General features: G+C 37.4%; 2 protein-coding genes across 2 annotated transcripts in view; one reads left to right on the top strand and one right to left on the bottom strand.

Annotated features, from left to right (window-relative positions):
- The window catches only part of LOC134820847 (surfeit locus protein 4-like), a 41,617-nt gene extending 27,948 nt beyond the window's left edge, over positions 1-13,669 (bottom strand). The window contains exon 1 of the mRNA XM_063831483.1: positions 13,649-13,669. The gene's annotated coding sequence lies outside the window, so the exon portion shown is untranslated. The remainder of the gene's footprint in view (positions 1-13,648) is intronic.
- A 2,055-nt stretch (positions 13,670-15,724) lies between these two features.
- Positions 15,725-18,138, top strand: LOC134820836 (E3 ubiquitin-protein ligase MARCHF8-like). Its single transcript, XM_063831468.1, has 5 exons — positions 15,725-16,057; positions 16,286-16,398; positions 16,722-16,844; positions 17,085-17,180; positions 17,470-18,138. Exons 1-5 carry the CDS (start codon positions 15,919-15,921, stop codon positions 17,620-17,622), a joined length of 624 nt encoding a protein of 207 aa, XP_063687538.1. The 5' UTR covers positions 15,725-15,918; the 3' UTR covers positions 17,623-18,138.
- Positions 18,139-18,622: the final 484 nt, after the last annotated feature.

The raw sequence follows: 18,622 nt of genomic DNA, 5'->3' as shown, positions 1-18,622 counted from the left end.
GTTACTCGTCCAGTTTAGAGTCTGAACATTCATCTGCAGCTACAAAGAGGGATGACAATCTTGTTACAACTATTCTGCATTGTAATGGGTTGAGTACAGACTACAGAGATTAGTACATTAGCGTTACAGTCATGTTAATGCTTGTTTTAATTAACAGGCATGTCAACATTGGACAATGTTATCTTGTGTAATTAACTAGCTATTATATCCAACTAAACTCAAAAGTAAGATTCGTGACAGCTCTGTGAAAAAGGTTACGGTCTACAGTCTGTAATTACCACAGCTATATCGTAAATTTTAATGTTAACTAATGCAAATGGTATGTACGGTATGTTCAGAACACGCGATTCGTTATTTTGATAGCTCAAATGCTCTGGTTCCAAATGTTACATCATGTGCTTTCATAGTTTAATCTTACATTATTGTGTGAAAATGTTGTCAAAATATCAATAAAATAGGTCCCAGGATGTGATGCCTATCAAAATAGGCTATTTGTTATTTTCGGGTTAAATTATAACATCTTTTCGATGAAATTGTTCCATTATCATCAGGTAGGTTCAATTAATGAATAGTGAAAGGAAAAATTAACTGATGCATCCATATCCTCACGAGAATTTGCAGAAACTGACGATTTTCCAACCACTTCCAAATTCACCTAATTTTCTTAATAATGTCACTCGTACGATATTTTCTTCTAGCTCTGGAAATTAATGCGGCCAGCGTTGAGGCAGTACTCGGCGTTTGCATTTTTAAAACAACATTTTTAGCTGCCGTTCCAGAATGATTAGAATCGCAGTTCTTTAAATAGTTCTCTAATCAAAGCGTATTCGACAAATCCTTCAAAGCCGTCAGAATTACCTTAATACACGCTCCTAGTTGATACGATTCTACAAGCTCAACAGCATTACAGCTGCCTGCTCTAATCTCTAACAGTCTGGTAGGGGACCCCCCACTTAGTTCATTAGCTTTATCAAGTAGCAAGGGTAGTTGGCACACAGCCAACATCTAGTGCGCTATACGGCTATACAGTGCGTTATACAGTGCGCTATCTAGTGCAGTATATAGTCATATAGTGTCAACTACCGTATAATTACGATATTGGAATGTTGGATTATATCGTGTATACACACGGAGTCATGAACCATACACAGCTATATAGTTATAGTGCTATACAGGGGTTATGAAGCGTACACTGATAGTAGAACACGTACATGTGAGTTATTGTGTATATTTAGTGTATATTTAGTCGAGTTTATTTTGATTTGGTGAGATCAGTCAGATTGGCTGCTGTTGGATGGCTTGATCACGTGACATTGATAGTAACCTCTGATTGGCTGCAGCTGGAACGTGATCACATTGTTTGGGTTACAATGTGTAACGAAAACAGGCGTTTTGTTCCCTTGCCAAGAAGATCTAGCTAGGGTTGTTTTAGATCAGTGGACTATGTAATGATATGCTATATAGCAGTGTGTTTAATATTACTTAGCGTTATAAGTGCTACCATATTTGATGCACTTATTAGTTATTATGACATATTATTCCCCGCATTGTACATATTTTCGAGAGCTGCTTTATACGCTGTTAATGTTATACACTTCGTCTTATGTTTTCTACGAGTTGGTACATTTTTGTAGATTTCTTTTTCTGGTTGTAGCATTTATTTTGTTATGTACGTTTTTATATACGTTTTTATAGTGATAATCATACCTTTTAAAGTAAATGTTTGTATTGTTTGCTGATCATTTTCTTCTCTCTTGAAGCTGAATAAGACGAGTTCATTTCGTTCTGAGTTTTTTGTATTTCTTTCATCATGATCCTATCTAGATATACATTATTATTTCGACACACAATAAATAAGTACTATCTCGACAAACTTTACACCATCCCAATATGGTCAAGTTCGGAGACAACCTGTACATAAAATCAGTCACTAATTACACTCATTTCACTGCCATAAACGGTAAAATTAATTATAATTCCTCTGACAGTCCAAGGGGTACAGGCTCTTCAGATATTATACTCCTAACCTTTCTATAATGATATCTGGGTTCAAAATTTAAATAACTCAACCTTGGTGGAGACAGTGGCCACCTGAAAATTACAAACATAAAGGAGCTGTAAATCACTCATGAAAAAAAATTTACTCCAAATTTCACAATTTAAAGTTACGTAAGACAGGTGGGTACTCAAAAAGTGCCGGTTGAGCAGGTTTGTCTGCTCAACACAGGTGGAGCAGCTCACTGACTACATGAGCTAATATAAGTGACTAGAACTAACCCTCTCATGCTTTTTAATTGCTCCAAAGTCCTAATATTTAATATTATGGGTTATACCAATCATATTTCACAGAATAGGATACTCAAAATCGGCTCAACCGAGGTGGAGACAGCATAACATGCAGTTCAAAATCTGTTTTTCTGTAGTTTAGGAGCTGTAGAGTGACTGTGGCAGTCCATTTGTAATACCAATGATTCTAAATCATCTACCAAATCATATTACAAGGCATCCTTGCTGAAAAGTACACTCAACATAGGTGGAGACTCAAATTTGGCAAATTTGGGCGTAAATTTGACCTCAGAATTCAAGGTTCTCCACCGCGGTTGAGTGGTTGATGGCTAGTTTGATGAGTTGTATACATGCTAAAGGGTCACCCAATGTTATTTCTTCCAGAAATCAACTGCCAAAGCTTAACTCAACCCGGTGGGGCCAGTTTTAATACATTTTTTAATGTTTTAATGTTTAATCAACAATTTCTCCACCTTGTTGAGCACCTTTTCAAAACTTTGATAGTTTTTTCATTTGCTAGAACACTTTGCTTTAAGACAGAAGGGGTAACAGTTTTATGATCCCCTACAGTAGCAGTTAACAGAGCAGATTAGAATTAGTGATAAAATCAATGAATTTAGGCATGTTTGACAGGCTTTTTACTGTTTCTTAATGAAAGATCTCCACCCTGTTGAGCGTCAATGGAAAAAACAAAATTTAACGGGAAGTAGAAAAGGCCGAGACGCAACTTTCTAGCTAACCTAGAACTCTCTAATCCTTTCTCCACCCCCGGTTGAGCAGCTTTGAAAAACTTGCATTTAATTTCTCCACCTCGGTTGAGCACTTAAATAAAACATTGATAAAACCATCAGATTGCAAATTTGATGTAGTTTGTGTTACCAATAACCTTTTCCACCTTAATCAAAAATTTCTTCAACCAGAGCCAGTCTCCACCTTAAATCTCCACCTTTCAAGGGTTTGTTTAATACCACCTGTATCTGCTCAACCGTTCAACCTTTTAATTTTTTTATTTTACTCAGAGAAAGTCCTGAAAAATGTCTTGTCAGCCATATAATCAGGGAGTTTCATTCTGTGTTGAGCTGGCTCCACCACACACTTCTAAAAAAGTAAAAAATGTACAGGTTGTCTCCGAACTTGACCATATCGACACACCTCTAATCAGAGCCATATCATGTGGGAATATGTTAGTTAAATAGGGCCTTTCGGCGTTTCACTTTATCGTTAGTAGATTGTGCACTGCTGTTTGCTTTGTCGGTAATTCGGGAATGGTTAATCAATACCTTTCATTTTCAGAGGAATAGGGAATCAGTAACTCCCAATATGGATAATTTTATTTCTTTCTAGTGAACAATAGTTAAACCCCAATATATTATATCATGTATTACAATGTATTACTGTGTGTTACTAAAACTATAAAAACAGTGGAGGTTTGAGTTTCTCAGATTGGGTTTGTAGGCATTATATGTTACAGGTGTAATCTCCATCGTCATTCATTGCGTCAACGCCAGGAATAACCAAAACTTGTCCATACGCTGTAAATACTCTGAAACAGTGTCCTTGGATCCTGGAGTAAAGGGTTTGTTCTTCTCTTTTCCATTCTCCAGTGTTAACACCAGCTTTTGGGACCACGTGGTGGGACCTGCTTCATGAAGTCCCTCATCAACACCCCGGAAACGTACACGGATAGTTGGACTGAGGACTGCTCCGTCAGGAGGTGAGTTGCAGCGGCTCCGACTTCACTTTTTCACGGGGACCTTTTGCACAACCTTCTCACTCTCTTTTGAGTCGTACTCACTTCGTAATTACCTGATGGGAGATAAGGGTTAATAGTATTTAAAATGGTGAGGTGTTAGGGTCTAAACTGTTTTAAAAGCCTACGAAAGCCTTTTGCTACGATTGAGAAGGGCTGGGATGATTAGAAGGCCGATTATTACGTGCAGGTATATTCCACCATTGTCAGATAGGGCGGCTGATGTTACCAGGATAATTTCGAGTTGAATATCCTTCATTAAATCTGTCGTCCTTTTTCCTGAAAAATTTCTATAGAAAATAATTGTGATTACCACAATATCGGTAATTATCCATATTATCCATACTAGTGAATATGACCAAATAACCATCGTGTTGTCATAAGAGTACTACATTAAGCTTTTCGATCTTATCTGGTTAGGGAATAAAGCTGAAAGTAAGCAAAGCAGATACAGGAATTATACTCGCGGCAGCCCATAAGGTATAATTAGTCCCTTGGTGGTTATATATACTTTTGCTGTCCGGGTTGTCCGGGCCGGTAGTAGCACTTCCCGTACTCATTATTGCTTGCCGTGCATTCTTGGTGGAACCAGGAATATGGGGGGTTGGTAGGGCATGTTCTGACTTCTGTGTCACGTGTGGTAGCCTTTGTGTTTATTGGAGCTGTGTTGTGTGCCATTGTTCGTTCAGTTTCTATCGAGATTCAAAATGATTGACGGTCGCATTCTAGGAGGAGCCAGGGATATGTGCAGGGGAGTTCATGTTAGGGCATATTCTCGTGACTTGTTGTAGCCTTTGTGTTTATTTGAGCTCTGCTCTGTGCCATTGTTCGTTCAGTTTCTATCAAGATTCGAGATTATTTACAGTTAGATTTTCGAACTGTACTAGCGGGAGTCTTTTGTTGGAAGGCAATTGTAACTTTATGGAACCTGTTTTCTGTCGAAGAATTTACAAATAGTATATATAGTTACTAGTATTCTTTAATATTTGCCACTCTCACAAGTCACAACAGCTGTAGTCAGCTCATAACTGTACGAGGTGACTTTTATAATAGATCAGGTTAAGAATATCATTCCATATACGTCATGATCATCAATTATCAATTAATTTTAAGCGGTCTGACAGCACATTTCATTCATTCCGTTTTTATAGTTTCTTAAGGAACATTTCATTCATTCCATCGTCAGTCTCTTTGGGCAATATACTACAACACCACGTTCGATTTAGATACGCTACGTTCTTAGTTAGTGGTTACGTATATTATGGTAATGGTATTTCTGCACATTCTTATCCTACTTTGGTATTGGTACCATATAGGAACCGACCGGAAATCCGGCTGAATCCGGTTCCGGCCGGATATCCGGCTTCAAAATCCGGTTCCGGTTCCGGCTCCGGCTGGAAAAAAATTTGCCGGATTTTTGCCGGATTTCAGTTTTTTTACCGAAAAAAAAATCAAAAAAATATTTTCGGCTAATAATGAACAGGGTAGCCTGAATCGTGGAAAAAAGTGGTTTTCAGAAAAACTTCGAAAAATTTTAACTTAAAAGTTTTCGGTCCGAGTCGTTACGTTCGAGACGTACAGCTCCTGTATCGAGAGCTCCCGCTTCCGAGCTCGTGTGGCAAAGGGGAGGCCTGCCTTCCGTGATCACATTACCAGGGGAAACCTCGAGTCCAGAATTGTGTATCGAGGGGTAGGTGGGGACTTCGAAAAACCGAAAAAATATTTTCGGCTAATAATGAACAGGGTAGCCTGAATCGTGGAAAAAAAGTGGTTTTCAGAAAAACTTCGAAAAATTTTAAAGTATAAGTTTTCGGTCCGAGTCGTTCTCGAGACGTACCTCCTGTATCGAGAGCTCCCGCTTCCGAGCTCGTGTTGCAAAGGGGAGGCCTGCCTTCCGAGATCGCATTACCGGGGGAAACCTTGAGTCCAGAATACAGAATAGTGTATCGAGGGGTAGGTGCGGACTTAGAAAAAACCGGAAAATATTTTGGGCCACCTCCCTGGGCTAGCCCCGGCTATAATCGCAAAATTGGCAGTATTTAATCTTCTGATTATGAAATACGAAATATGAAGGTCACGTGTTCAGGGTCTGGGTAGCTACTTAATTAGCTCATTACTGCAATCATGTGATTCAGCTCTAGACGCCAGACGGTGATTAGTACTGTACTAGACAGTGCCTGCTTACGAACATCCTTATTAAGCACCTCTGGTTGTAAGTCACGTGACCCAATGATACTCAGACTTGCATGAAAAAAAGGGAATTCGCCCAAACGCGCTCAATCAGGGGTCTGGCAGCATATGCCAATTAGATATCATTTCTGATTATTACTCGTCTAGTGTCGTGACTCGTGTCTACTCGTGTTACATTGTGTCTGCTACGTACTGCTTGTTTAAGCAATGTCTAGTAGTAGATAGGAAGATTTGTAAAAAAACTATATTTGTTCGGACGTTGAAGCCGCCCTAAGTCGAGTCGAGTAGTAGTAAATCTAAAACATCGTCCGTCTGGTTGTTCTACTCAGAAGAAAATGGGATCCCTTATGCAAGCTGCAAGAAGTGCTCGATGAAGATTAGGCGTGGAAAGGAAGGAAATTTTCCGGCAAAAACCGGCAAAATCCGGCTGCCTTTTATTTCACTCTGAAACCACCGGTTCCGGTCCGGCAAAATCCGGCTTGCCGGATTTGAGATCCAAATCCGGCTGAATCCGGTCCGGCAGCCAAAACCCCAATCCGGTCGGTTCCTAGTACCATACCGTTGACTACTATGCAATCAACAGTGACCGTGACACTGCTTCCGTGACAGTTCATTATGAAAATGCCCATATTAGGGCATCTGAAAGTTAACATACAACTTGTCCAGACACATCGTAGTTTGATGATCATGTTCCTCATAAATTTCAACATAAGTTGACTTCTGACTTTTGAGCGATAAAAATGTAATCTCAAATATCATCCTATGACCGAGGCGTATTATAACCTGTCAGAATCACGAAATTGCAGCAGCTCATCCTGAGACCTGACTCTGTGCTCGTGTGTATTACTATTATTATTAAGAAATATATTGATCGTAGCTGCTGTTTTCTTCTGAAGATTATCTGTCATATTTCACTGCCATCTAACAAACTGTATAGTGAGTATTGTCGGTAGTCTTGTTGAGCGCCTCCGGTGCATTATTTGATCCCTCGTCGATAATATTGCTATTGAGTGTCAAATTTTATGTTTTATTGCATTTGCAGAGGTGCATGAACATTAAGAAATGAAAGTGGAATATTTGCGTTCCGGGTCATTTCATGTTTCAACTTTAAGATTTGATACTTTCCTTTGTTCTTATATAGGGTTATAGTTATACTCTCAATATATGCTGCTGAATCTTAATTTCATTGAATGATAACTGAAAATTGATGAGGGCGGTGAAATTTGTGGCGGCCTCTCATGCTTATTACTTTATTATGCAGTTGAAAGTGCTACATAGTTCGGTTAAAGGCCTAATGATCTCCACGCCCGCAGCTGTCCTACAATAACCTCCTGCTCTAGGCCGATGTTCAGTGCTGGCCATGTGACCAATTAAAGGTCATGTGACCAATTGTAATAAGTGACCGATTGTAACACTTTCTTTACCAGCCAGTTACATTTCCCTTGACGCACGTCTGACGTAGAAGGTGCTTCACAATTGCAGAGAACAAAGTGGCTGCAATTTATTCTGCATTCCTAGAATTGCTGCAATAATACAGCTCAGCAACTGTAAATGTAAGGGTATAATAAAGACGGGAAAGTATGACTATTCATTATATATACTATTGCGTACTGACAGCTGTGCTTGACCAGGATTATAGCAATTGTTGTGATGGATTGTTGTCAGCAGCCACATCCATTGAGCTGATTGGATTACTTTATACGCCGATTTGTGATTCACATTTAATTATGCTGTTTTGTCATTTTATGTTGTTGAAAGCTTCCAAAATCAGGTCAGATGACATATCTTAATGACATATTCAGGTCACCAGCTAGGTACATTTTTGTTAGGTTATGTGTTATTTCTTAAAAGAATTAGAAGCATTATAGGTCTCCAATTGTCCAAAATATCTCCTTTTTTGTTGTTGGTGGTGTCATTTGGCGGCGCCGCCACTATAAGTATATAAATGGATTATGGCACCTGCATTAAATTCTATTTAAATTTAACTATGAAACTGTCACTCCTTCAATATCGACGGTGATTTTTTCCCTTGTCTATGCTATGCTAATTAAATATAATTGATTATCAATTAATGGAGATTGGAGATGTATAATTTGACATTACGAAGTAAAGAGTAAGTTCAAATGTATACCTACTGATGACTTGCTCTGCCATTCAGACCACATCAAAGTTCACAAGTCTGACTCATTTCAGAACTTAAATATTATTTCAGCTTCGTTGCGATTGCAAGATCGTGGAAAGAAATAACGTTCACGATACGATGTTAAATGAAGAATTGTTCTTTCATACATGATACTGGTGTTTATAATTTTGTTTGTTTTGACGATCGGTAATACTAATCTTCTTAGGCATAACCATCGCTTGATTGCTTGTTGACTGTTGCTAGTTGTGTTCAATCATGCGATTGTACTGTATACATAATTCTTCATTTTGGGCAGAACATAGCTGGTGATAGGTTAAAGAGATGAATGTGATCAGTCGATCATTCCTATAAATCTTTAAATCTTTTTCTGTCAACATTTAATTTGCGTCTCCCAAAAATGCAGGGGGAAAACACAACTACCATTAAGCTGAGCAAGTCACAAAAATTGCAGCCTCCAGGTACTGCAGGTACTTCAGGTACTGCAGGTACTTCAGGTACTGCAGGTACTTTATGTACTGCAGGTACTTCCAGGTACTGCAGGTACTCCAGGTACTGCAAGTACTTCAGGTTGGATTTTTCAACAGTGTAGTATATAACGTTGCATTACACGATTGTTTAGTTTTAACAAATAACAATAATATAGACAAATTATACAATTTAGATAATAGATATTATCTAAACGTAACTTAATTGACTCAATTTCAATCTGTTGAGGGATTGCGATCTTTTTTCATTGTACACAGCAGTACAAAGTACACAAATATGATAGAACGAATATCCAATGGTGCGGAAAAGTGCGGTATTAGGTCAATAGTGCGATTCTGCACCCACCGCACTTACATGATTGCAATGCAAGGGACCATTTCAATGCAAGGATCTTATGCCTATGATGAAGGAAATATATAAGTAACCAGTATCTTTCATCAATTAGGTATATAAAATACCAAATACAGGCCCGCAACCCTGGGTTAGTGAACACAACCCACCAATCATATCATCCCCAGTAATCACGTGACTCACCGAATCACCATGACAACCAGTCCTGCATCTTAACCCAAGCACGTGGTACAGTACGGTACATGCAAGCCATATGAAGCTGTATATTGTGTGCTCTTATAATGGTAATTACGATCGAGCTGTGTATACATAGCTAGCGAGAGAGAAAGAGAGGGAAAGTGAAGGTCCTGTGTTATATACTATACCTTATTACTGTAGATTAAGATAGTAGTATCACACTAGTACTGTGTGCAGCGCCTGTCTGTTTCCGGTTCTTTAATTATAAACACAGCTCTCTGATCCTGCTTCAATACCCACGGAACCCTCCTGCTTTTGGTGGTCGTGCCGCTGTTTAATTTAGAACGTTTATAGATGGAGCTGCATCTGTTTGTAGAGGCCGAATGTGTTCTTGCGACATGTTTGGTTATCAAGGATTATTCTAAGTCCTTTTATTTGTTTGAAATGGAAGGCTGCAGCTTGCAGTTTGCCGTTTACTTTTTTGTTTTTGTTTGTGCGTCACCGATCCTTTACAACTGCAGTCCGAGTAAAGGTCCAACCGATCAATCAAAAGACTCTTATCATTCCAATCATTCAAAGAGACGTCCCATATTTAAATGAGGTCTCGGTGGATAATTTGAAAACGCTTTTTGAGTGGATGCTCTGATTGCAAGCTATGTCCTCAAATTAAACAAAATAGCCTTGTGGGCTGTGGCCATCCCATTAGCATCAATTATTCTCACAATTCACTCCCCTCCTATTTGTTGAACCATATTTGGTCCGATTAACGCTCGCCCTAAAGCACTACCACTGCATGATGTCCACCAATCAGTGAAGAAGTTCTAAATAAAATACTAAATAGTTCTCAATTCTTCCAACTGCAGTCGGGTGTTTGAATAGTTGCTTTATGCTTGTACAGAAAGATGGCTACATGTCTTAGCACAAACCGGCCCTAGAACTTCCAGTTCCAATTTATAATAAGGCTTTATCCAGCTCAATTACAGCACTAAATGAGTGCATAATTGCTTCATAAATGCATAATCGCTGCATAATGTGGGCGCTGACGTACATACTGGACTGTTCAAAGTACGGTCGTTATAAAGTTATAAGTGTCCGTGTTTTCAACAGCTCCTACGATCGCCTGGTGTACACAATACTGCAATAAAGCTACACTATACAGTATACTACACACTACCGCACTACATGTACAATACGTGTGCACTTACTTGTCCAGTCCTGTATAAAATATGTGTAGACAGCAGCTTGTGAGTAATGATGTTTGTTTTCCTGCTGGAGAGAGAAGCAGTGGTACACACGTATGTGTGTAGGTACTCCGCGGCTGTTGTTGTCTATGATACCGCGTGCAGTTACTGGTAGATTATCGTATTATCGCATGTTGCTGGGGTGTACTTGTGTGTGTAATTAGTGCTTCTTGCCGGCGCTGTGCTGATATGTGCATTTAGCTGGGTTTGTTATAGTCTTCAAGCCCATGAAAGTCGGCCACTGTACTGTTAGCGGTTTTCGTAGACCTAGACGGGCGGGCTCTAGTTGGGCAGTTTGTCATACGCGAACTGTTTTTATGCACGAACTGTTTTTATGCACGAATTGTGTTTGTGTACCAATTGGTTAATGCACGATCTGTGTTTGTGCACGTTTGTTTGCAGTAGTGTAGTTCGTAGACAATTTTAGTTTTACTGACTCTTTCTGTACTTTTTATTTTTGTTAACAACTGTGAGCCAGCGTTATAGTATAAGCACTTATAATTTAATTATACCACAAGGACCTCTTAACGGATGGTAAAGGCCTGGCGACTTATAATCGGTAGATAATAGACCACGATCTCTCATTTCATATATTATATGTGTTGAATATAATCCTCGTGACGTAATATAGTTATTCAAAATATATAACACATACCACATGCATTAACCGTTTATAATTATCCCAGTAACTGATCATTATAGTATTAACTGTTTATAGACGGTATAAATAACATAATTATGTCTAACATTGAGCTGAAGAACATTGGCTTCAAGGTACGGATGTTTACCAATCACTATCGGATTCGTTTCCTGACAGTCTAGATTTTTTCATAAACCTTACCGTAACCAATATGTAACCGATGTCAATCAGCTAGTGTTAACTACCAAAAAGGGCGGAGATTGGTAGTGGTACCCGTGATCAAACTGGAAAATGTTCGTACGAATTGGTCTTAAAGTTCTTCAAAATGGCACCCCACCTCCTTATAACACCCAAACCCTCAGATAACACCCAACCCCTCTGATAGCATCCCAGCAGAATTCCGAACCCCTTCTAATGGTAACCGAAGTCTGAACCCCCTCTGAGTCTGATAGCACCCCGTCCCTTCTGGTAGCACCACTACCCCTCTGATAGCACCCTATCCCTTCTCGTAGCACCATACTTCCGCATGTAAGGTTTATCTGAGCCCTTTATGTTACACCACTGAGTGTTGAATATTATTATCACTATTTGTAGCACTGTTGCAACAGCAATAACGAATTATTCAGCTTATACAAATTGTCGGCACTTAGTGCTGTCAAAATCAAATATTTAAACACTAAACGTCTCCAGTGCTTTTTCGCCACTGCTGCGTTCTCTCATTTGTTATATGTTATAGGCTTGATTTTATGGACATTTCACTATGTTTATCGACTGTAAACACTGTACTAGGCGGCTCTCCATGTTGGATACCAGTTCTAGAATCTAGATCTACTGGTTCTGAATCAGCGGCACTAAATTAGCCCAGCACCAGCCTAGCTTGGTTGTGGTCATGTAAATATTTCACATGTTTTAAAGATATTTCGAAAGATTGTTTGTGTGCGTACTTTGCCAGTCTACTCTGCTTATATTTATGGTGGTAAGTGGAATTAAGTATATAAGGGCAGTGAAACTTAAACAGGCCAAATCGTGAAACATCTAACTCTTAATTTCAGAAAGACAAATTATTACATATAATTACATTTAATTACATATTATTACATATTATTAAATATTATCACATATCATTAAATATTAGGGATATTATTACATATTATCACATATTATTAAATATTATTACATATTATCACATATTATTACATATTATTACATATTATTACATATTATTATTACATCTCTCATTATCTTTAGTAGAATCTCGGTTAAACATTTTGGCAAACTCTGCCAGACTCGTTTTCATAATCTACATTATATTCAGTAGCTCAAGCATCTAATATATTCTTAATCTTCAGTATACTAAATATAACATACTTAATTTTCCGGAAAGTTGTAAATTTACAATTTATTTTAGCCGCTGGCCGGCAAGCTGGAATGAAACTTTGCCAAGTCTGCGGTAGGTTATGAGGATCATGATTGTTATAATTAATTCGGATTCTTATGACCTGGCTTAATCTTATGGCATAGCCTTATTATCTGCCGCGCACAACTTCATAGACCCTAATAATCCATAACATACATTAGTGTAGTGACATGTGTTGTAAACTATTACTAAGTAATGTGATATAAAGTATCCTCGAATTCAATCACGTGACTCGTGAGTGTATGATAAGATGTATTGTGAACGGTACAATTATTCTAAATATGTGCTTTAAATAAAGCTGCCAACTTTGTAACATCGTACAATCTCGCTAATTACGTTTACAATGCAAATTTAACTGTACAAACACTACTTATACGTTGTGGACATTTACAAAGTTCAATAAATTGTTATACACTACAATAAAACGCAGAACATGTAGAGATATACCCTTTGTCTATGTTACTGTTAGTGTGAACTATGTTGTTCATAAAAAGAAATTCCTGACATTTTATTTGCCGGCGTTTAGGTTTGACTTCATTCCTTTTCTTTAATATGTACAAGCTAATCCTGAGCAGGGATTAATTTAAGTGGAAATTTTAACAAGCGGCAGTTGCAATGATTTTTTAATTTCGTAAGAGGTAGGATAAGAGGAATCAGGGAGTACTCTGAACTTTAAAGATGTACCTTTTTACTAAATACCTTTCAAACTTTACAGAGTACAGCAAATGCAATTACAAGGGTTACAAATTAAAATTAGTAATGTATAGCTCTTAAATGTGTGTATAACCTAGCAATGTTGTCTAGCTGTCATACTAAGGGCCAATGATAACGAGGTTGATGACAAAGCTTTTAAATCCTCCACTTATATCTCATGATACTGCACTGTATAATAATATGATGCTTTTGGACAGAAAGGGAAACACACAACGTAAGACTTGAAATCTTCGTAAAACTACATCATTAGAGCCTCAAATTATTTGTTATATAGTAGTGTTGAAAGTATTAAAACTGTATAATTAATAGTACCTATATCGATTATGTATGCGCACGCCGCAGGAGTAGAAGGACAGATCATTTATTCTTTTATTACAGCGAATCTAACGACCTGTGTGTATAAATGCAGTACAGCTTGATATTTGAAACCTGTTACAGTGTTGAGAGACTATACTATTTTGCTTACGTATTTCGCACTCCTAGAGATGCTAAAGAGTTTGTTTCACGTATATTTCTAGCTTTTCTTGATGTCTATTCTGTAGACTTAAAAGTTATATTTATAGCTGTACTACTACTACTAGCACTACTATAGGTATGAGCTAGAGTGTAGAGGCTGTGGTTTTAAAGATTTTTAAAGCAGCTTTGTACCATTCGTTCAAAATATCGGAACAAATTTGTGCTTTTTTAACATAAACTGATCAATAACATTGCCCTTCAATCTTCATTTTCATCTTTTATGATTTATTATAAAAGACCAAGCCCCAATTTGCACTTTTGAATTTTCTATACAAGGGTTCCTTCCAATCACAAATTCCTTTATTTGGTCAAATTACGTCCAGGCAGCACATCTTTCTAAGCTAAATGATTTCTCGGGGGTTGCAATCATCACTATTTATCAACTATTATCTGTAGCGTTGAGTATTTATTTTTAACTCTTAAAGTTGAATTGTAGCGCGATTTATCTCGTTGACTTGTAAAACTACCAGTGGATTTAATAGAACCCATAAGTATATAATCAAATTAAAGGATCAACATGTTCAACCGGGCCCGCTTTTTTGACGAGACCACCCTTATAGAATTAAACAGTACAATTCGAGGGCTGGGCTGGTATACTGACAAAAATGGCCTACCAATTTCGGTTTGGTCCCGGTCGAATTGCGGGGTTACGACTTCCCCTGCCAAAAGGGAAATTGATTTTGATACCGGAACTAAGCAAGGATTTCAGTCCATAAGACTCGATCTTTGATTATATTGTTGCATCACTTCTTTGTCGATTAACAGTGCGCTCACTAAATTTTTCATTTCTCATTTTTAAAGCTTTGTTATGGGGCTGAAGATTCTCTAGATTTACTGGTTTAGTTTTCACTTAATTTTATTGTTTTCAGTAGTGTGACTTGTCAGCTATTACAGGTATAGCACACATTATACTTATAGCTTTATAGTACTCTTTATACTTTAAAGTATTAAGGGGGGGGGGGGGGGGTTCACCCTGATTTTTTGTGAAATTTGATTTGGAGATAGCAATTGACCAACAAACTATGGCCTGTGACCGAACTTTTAGGGGGTTCCGGACTCCGGAATCTATATAGTTTCAATTGTTGCATGATAACGTCACTTTAACAGTAACTGAATTGTGACACTTTCCTCATTTATTCCTCATTTATTCCTCATTAATTCGCCATGCGGTTTACAACTTGTATTTGCTGTTGCTGCACTTGACAATTCAATAAGTGAGGACCGATAAGGCAGTCTATGTATGCAGTATACATCTTCTGAATAATATAATATGTATTAATGTATGACCGAATATAATGCAATATGAACCAGCTTTTCACATTATAGTATCATGGTATCTGATGCGATGCAGATTGCAGATGATTATTTCGTAAAGAGACAGAGTTGTTGGTCGCTAAATATGGTGTTTAGTTAACAAGTTTTCTTTTAAAATTCAATATGATAGTCGTACTTTCCCCGTCATTGAGTTATTCAAGATTGATTAAGTATGATTTCAGTCCAAGAGAAATGATGAAATTTTATAAGTAGATGCAGTTTCAAAACGAAAATGAACCAATGCACATTACACTCTAGTCTTACGAACTTCTATTGCAGTGTTAATTCATTTGTTAACAATATAATATGATTGCAGCTTATTGGGGTTAATCTGTTAAACATTATTCAGGTTGATCACATAATATGATCCTATACAAGTAGGGTCCCGCTGTATTCAGGGAAATCGAAAAATACTGTAAGACATTTTCCAATTATTTTTAAACGAAAACATCTTCTAGCTTGTCTACTCGTTTCAATACTAAACTCCCTTTGATCACGCAGGATGTAAAGCTGACAAAAACAGTGAGATGAGCAGCTCAACTCTAACTAAAGAGCTACACAACCCCATCCCCCTCTCAACTTTTATACACCACCATTGATCGATCAGACTCACGGTGATCATATTTTTACAAATTTATACATATCAAGGTGTGTTCTAGCACTTCAACAACAAAAGATATCAGATCTAATCGCATGGGAATAGCAAATTTAGAGTTTCTGCAGGCAAAGAAAGATTCATCCTCGTCAGAAGGGAGTGACTTCTGCCGGATCTGCCACTGCGGTGCCGAGGTCGAGGAGCTCATTTCACCCTGTCACTGTAGTGGTAGCTTGGGTAGGTTTAGGAATTCAACTCATTTCACCCGGAGTAAAAATACAATTTGTTTAGACGATATTTAAATGATATCTTGATATGCAACAGCTCCTTCGTAATATTTTGTATCATTTCTCAAAAAAGTCACACTTTCTGTGGTACACCCTGTAGATCGAATATATATTTCCGATATTGAATGATATAACAGATCCTCGGTATTTCTGTCCGTTACCATGTCTAATCCCACAGGGTTCATTCATCAGACATGTTTACAAGAATGGCTCGGTAGCACAAACAAGAAAGTTTGCGAACTTTGCCGATATGAGTTCAAACTGCACGCAACCCTTCGTCCTCTAAACAAAGTGAGTTTTAAGAGACTTTCAACGGATCTTTAGTCAGATCACTATAAGTGTAAAACTTGCGGATCTGCTTCTTTACTAGTTTTATTAATGCTTATGTAATCTTGACTGCTCCTCAGATCAATTGACATGTTCATTTTACACTATTCTAGACTCAACAACACTATACGTTAAATTGGAAAACAGCACCTTAGTTCACACGACTTTACCCACAAAAACATCCTTACAAGTATAAATCTAAATACTAAAAGTAGACTCTTATAAATTAAGAATAATTATAAGTTAATCAATTAATTAATAATTAACCCCACCATCCCCTGTTATAGTGGAGGTTGCTATCACTTTCTCGGTACGAAAGGAGAAAGATAGTGTGTTCAGTGACATTTCACCTCCTAGCTATAACTTGTGTTGTGTGGAGCATCTGGGTGCTCCTTCAGCGCTTAATTCAGGTAATCAGTTAATTGAATAATTAAATAATTAACTAATTGATTCCTTCAGCGCTTAATTCAGGTGATCTGTTAATTAAATAATTAACTAATTGATTCCTTCAGCGCTTAATTGAGATGATCAGTTTGACTTAGTTTGTAAAGTTTGATAAATAATTGACTAGTTGAAAGGGATTGTCTCACAAAACTATTTTCTCTCTTGAGCTCAGATCTAGAAAAAATTAATAACGATTCAAATTGCAGGAGGCTGGTCACTCAGAATTGGGCTGGGCATTCTGGACTAAAGTAGTTGTAGTTATTATTGGATTCATCGGGGGACTCTCCTTTGTCTTCGCACAGGTCATATCTTTCTTCCTATTGAAATTTATTGCAGGTTGACCGAACCTACTTAACTATAATGGACTGAAGTCCAGGACCATTATAGGTTATTTCTCAGTTTAAGCTTTCATCCACTTACAAATGATATAAATTATGGGTTTAATGAAATATGGGTTTTAATTTTTGTTTATGACAGAAAGACTAATAACGATTTAACAAAAAAAAAACTCATCGTTTTAAGTTTAGTTGTTTAGGGATAGATAATATAAGCAACAGTAATAGTATATCAACATTCCATACTAATTTGCAGGTTAAAATGTACTATAACCTTATAAAAAGGTGGCGCTCTTTCAACAAGATAATCCTAGTGGTCGACAAGTCAGAACCAGAAGACGATGACATTGCAGATCACCGAGCCAGCTCAACTCAAAATACCTCTCAACCCCCAGTTTTTATTGTCTAGACTGAGTTTTAAAAACAAGCCGTTTAATTGATCTCGTGCATTAAACAGTCGCAAGTTACAAAACAAGATCGAACAAATATTACAACAAAGTACAAACCGTGCTAATAAACTCAATAACAAAGATCATGATAGTGGTGAATATGGTAGTTATCTGAGAAGGGCTGATCAGGTCATAAGCTGACGAGGATCCCGAATCAAAGAGTTGAACTCTTGAACGGTTACTTATGAAATACTTTATCGCGTGCCTTATATCTGATCATGGTCTATTTTATTTTATTTTCATACGTCAGTTCGAAGAGCAAATCAAAAGTCAGATGCTCGTTTTTAGAGCTGAAAAATTGAAAATTATTGGCGTCGATTTTTTTCTATTTCTCGTATTTGTCGAGATACAATTTTCGACTGATTTGAAGATTTAATGGCAAGTCGATTTATATCCAAGCTCGAAGTTGAGCCAATTTTTATGTTTTTGCTGTGTTAAAATCCTTTTCATATACAATGCTTATTTGACAATTCTATAAATAAACGCATTTTGTATAGTTTTCTTCAAAATAACTAGACATCAAGCTTGAAACTCGAAACTCTTTCTTTCTCATCTAAATATAACTATAAGCTATCTAATATATGCTCAAACATATTTTTTTTCGTTGACAAGCGTGTTCTTCACTAATGCTCGGTGGTTTACAACTTTAAGTATCCTTAAAGCAATTCTCTGTCAGAAGAATGCAGCCCGGGCCATTTGTTGAGTGTTGGACCGTCGCAAAGGGTATACGTTTAGAAGTAGAAGAGATACGCACAGGGCTGTAAAACTGTAAAACTGCATGTTAGAACAAAAAGCCGAGTATTTCTTTGTGTCACATCTAGTTAGACAGAAGGAGCTGCTTTCTAACTCTTCCTTCGTTATCAAACATGAACATTAGGCATGTATATTGTATACTGATCATTAAAACTTGTTTCATGTCCATGCGCATAAGTGCATAAGTGCATAAGTACATAAGTGCAT

This window comes from Bolinopsis microptera, chromosome 9 (genome assembly GCF_026151205.1).
Source record: "Bolinopsis microptera isolate Bmic1 chromosome 9, MBARI_Bmic_1.0, whole genome shotgun sequence".
Lineage (NCBI taxonomy): Eukaryota > Metazoa > Ctenophora > Tentaculata > Lobata > Bolinopsidae > Bolinopsis > Bolinopsis microptera.
This window is presented reverse-complemented; position numbering and strand designations above follow the sequence as displayed.

Bases quoted from the DNA above. Each gene is read 5' to 3' on its own strand.
- LOC134820836 (XM_063831468.1), top strand. From the start codon at position 15,919: ATGGGAATAGCAAATTTAGAGTTTCTGCAGGCAAAGAAAGATTCATCC. The intron at 16,399-16,721 runs GTGAGTTTTAAG...CCCCTGTTATAG, and splicing joins CCCTTCGTCCTCTAAACAAA to TGGAGGTTGCTATCACTTTC. The intron at 17,181-17,469 runs GTCATATCTTTC...ACTAATTTGCAG, and splicing joins TCTCCTTTGTCTTCGCACAG to GTTAAAATGTACTATAACCT.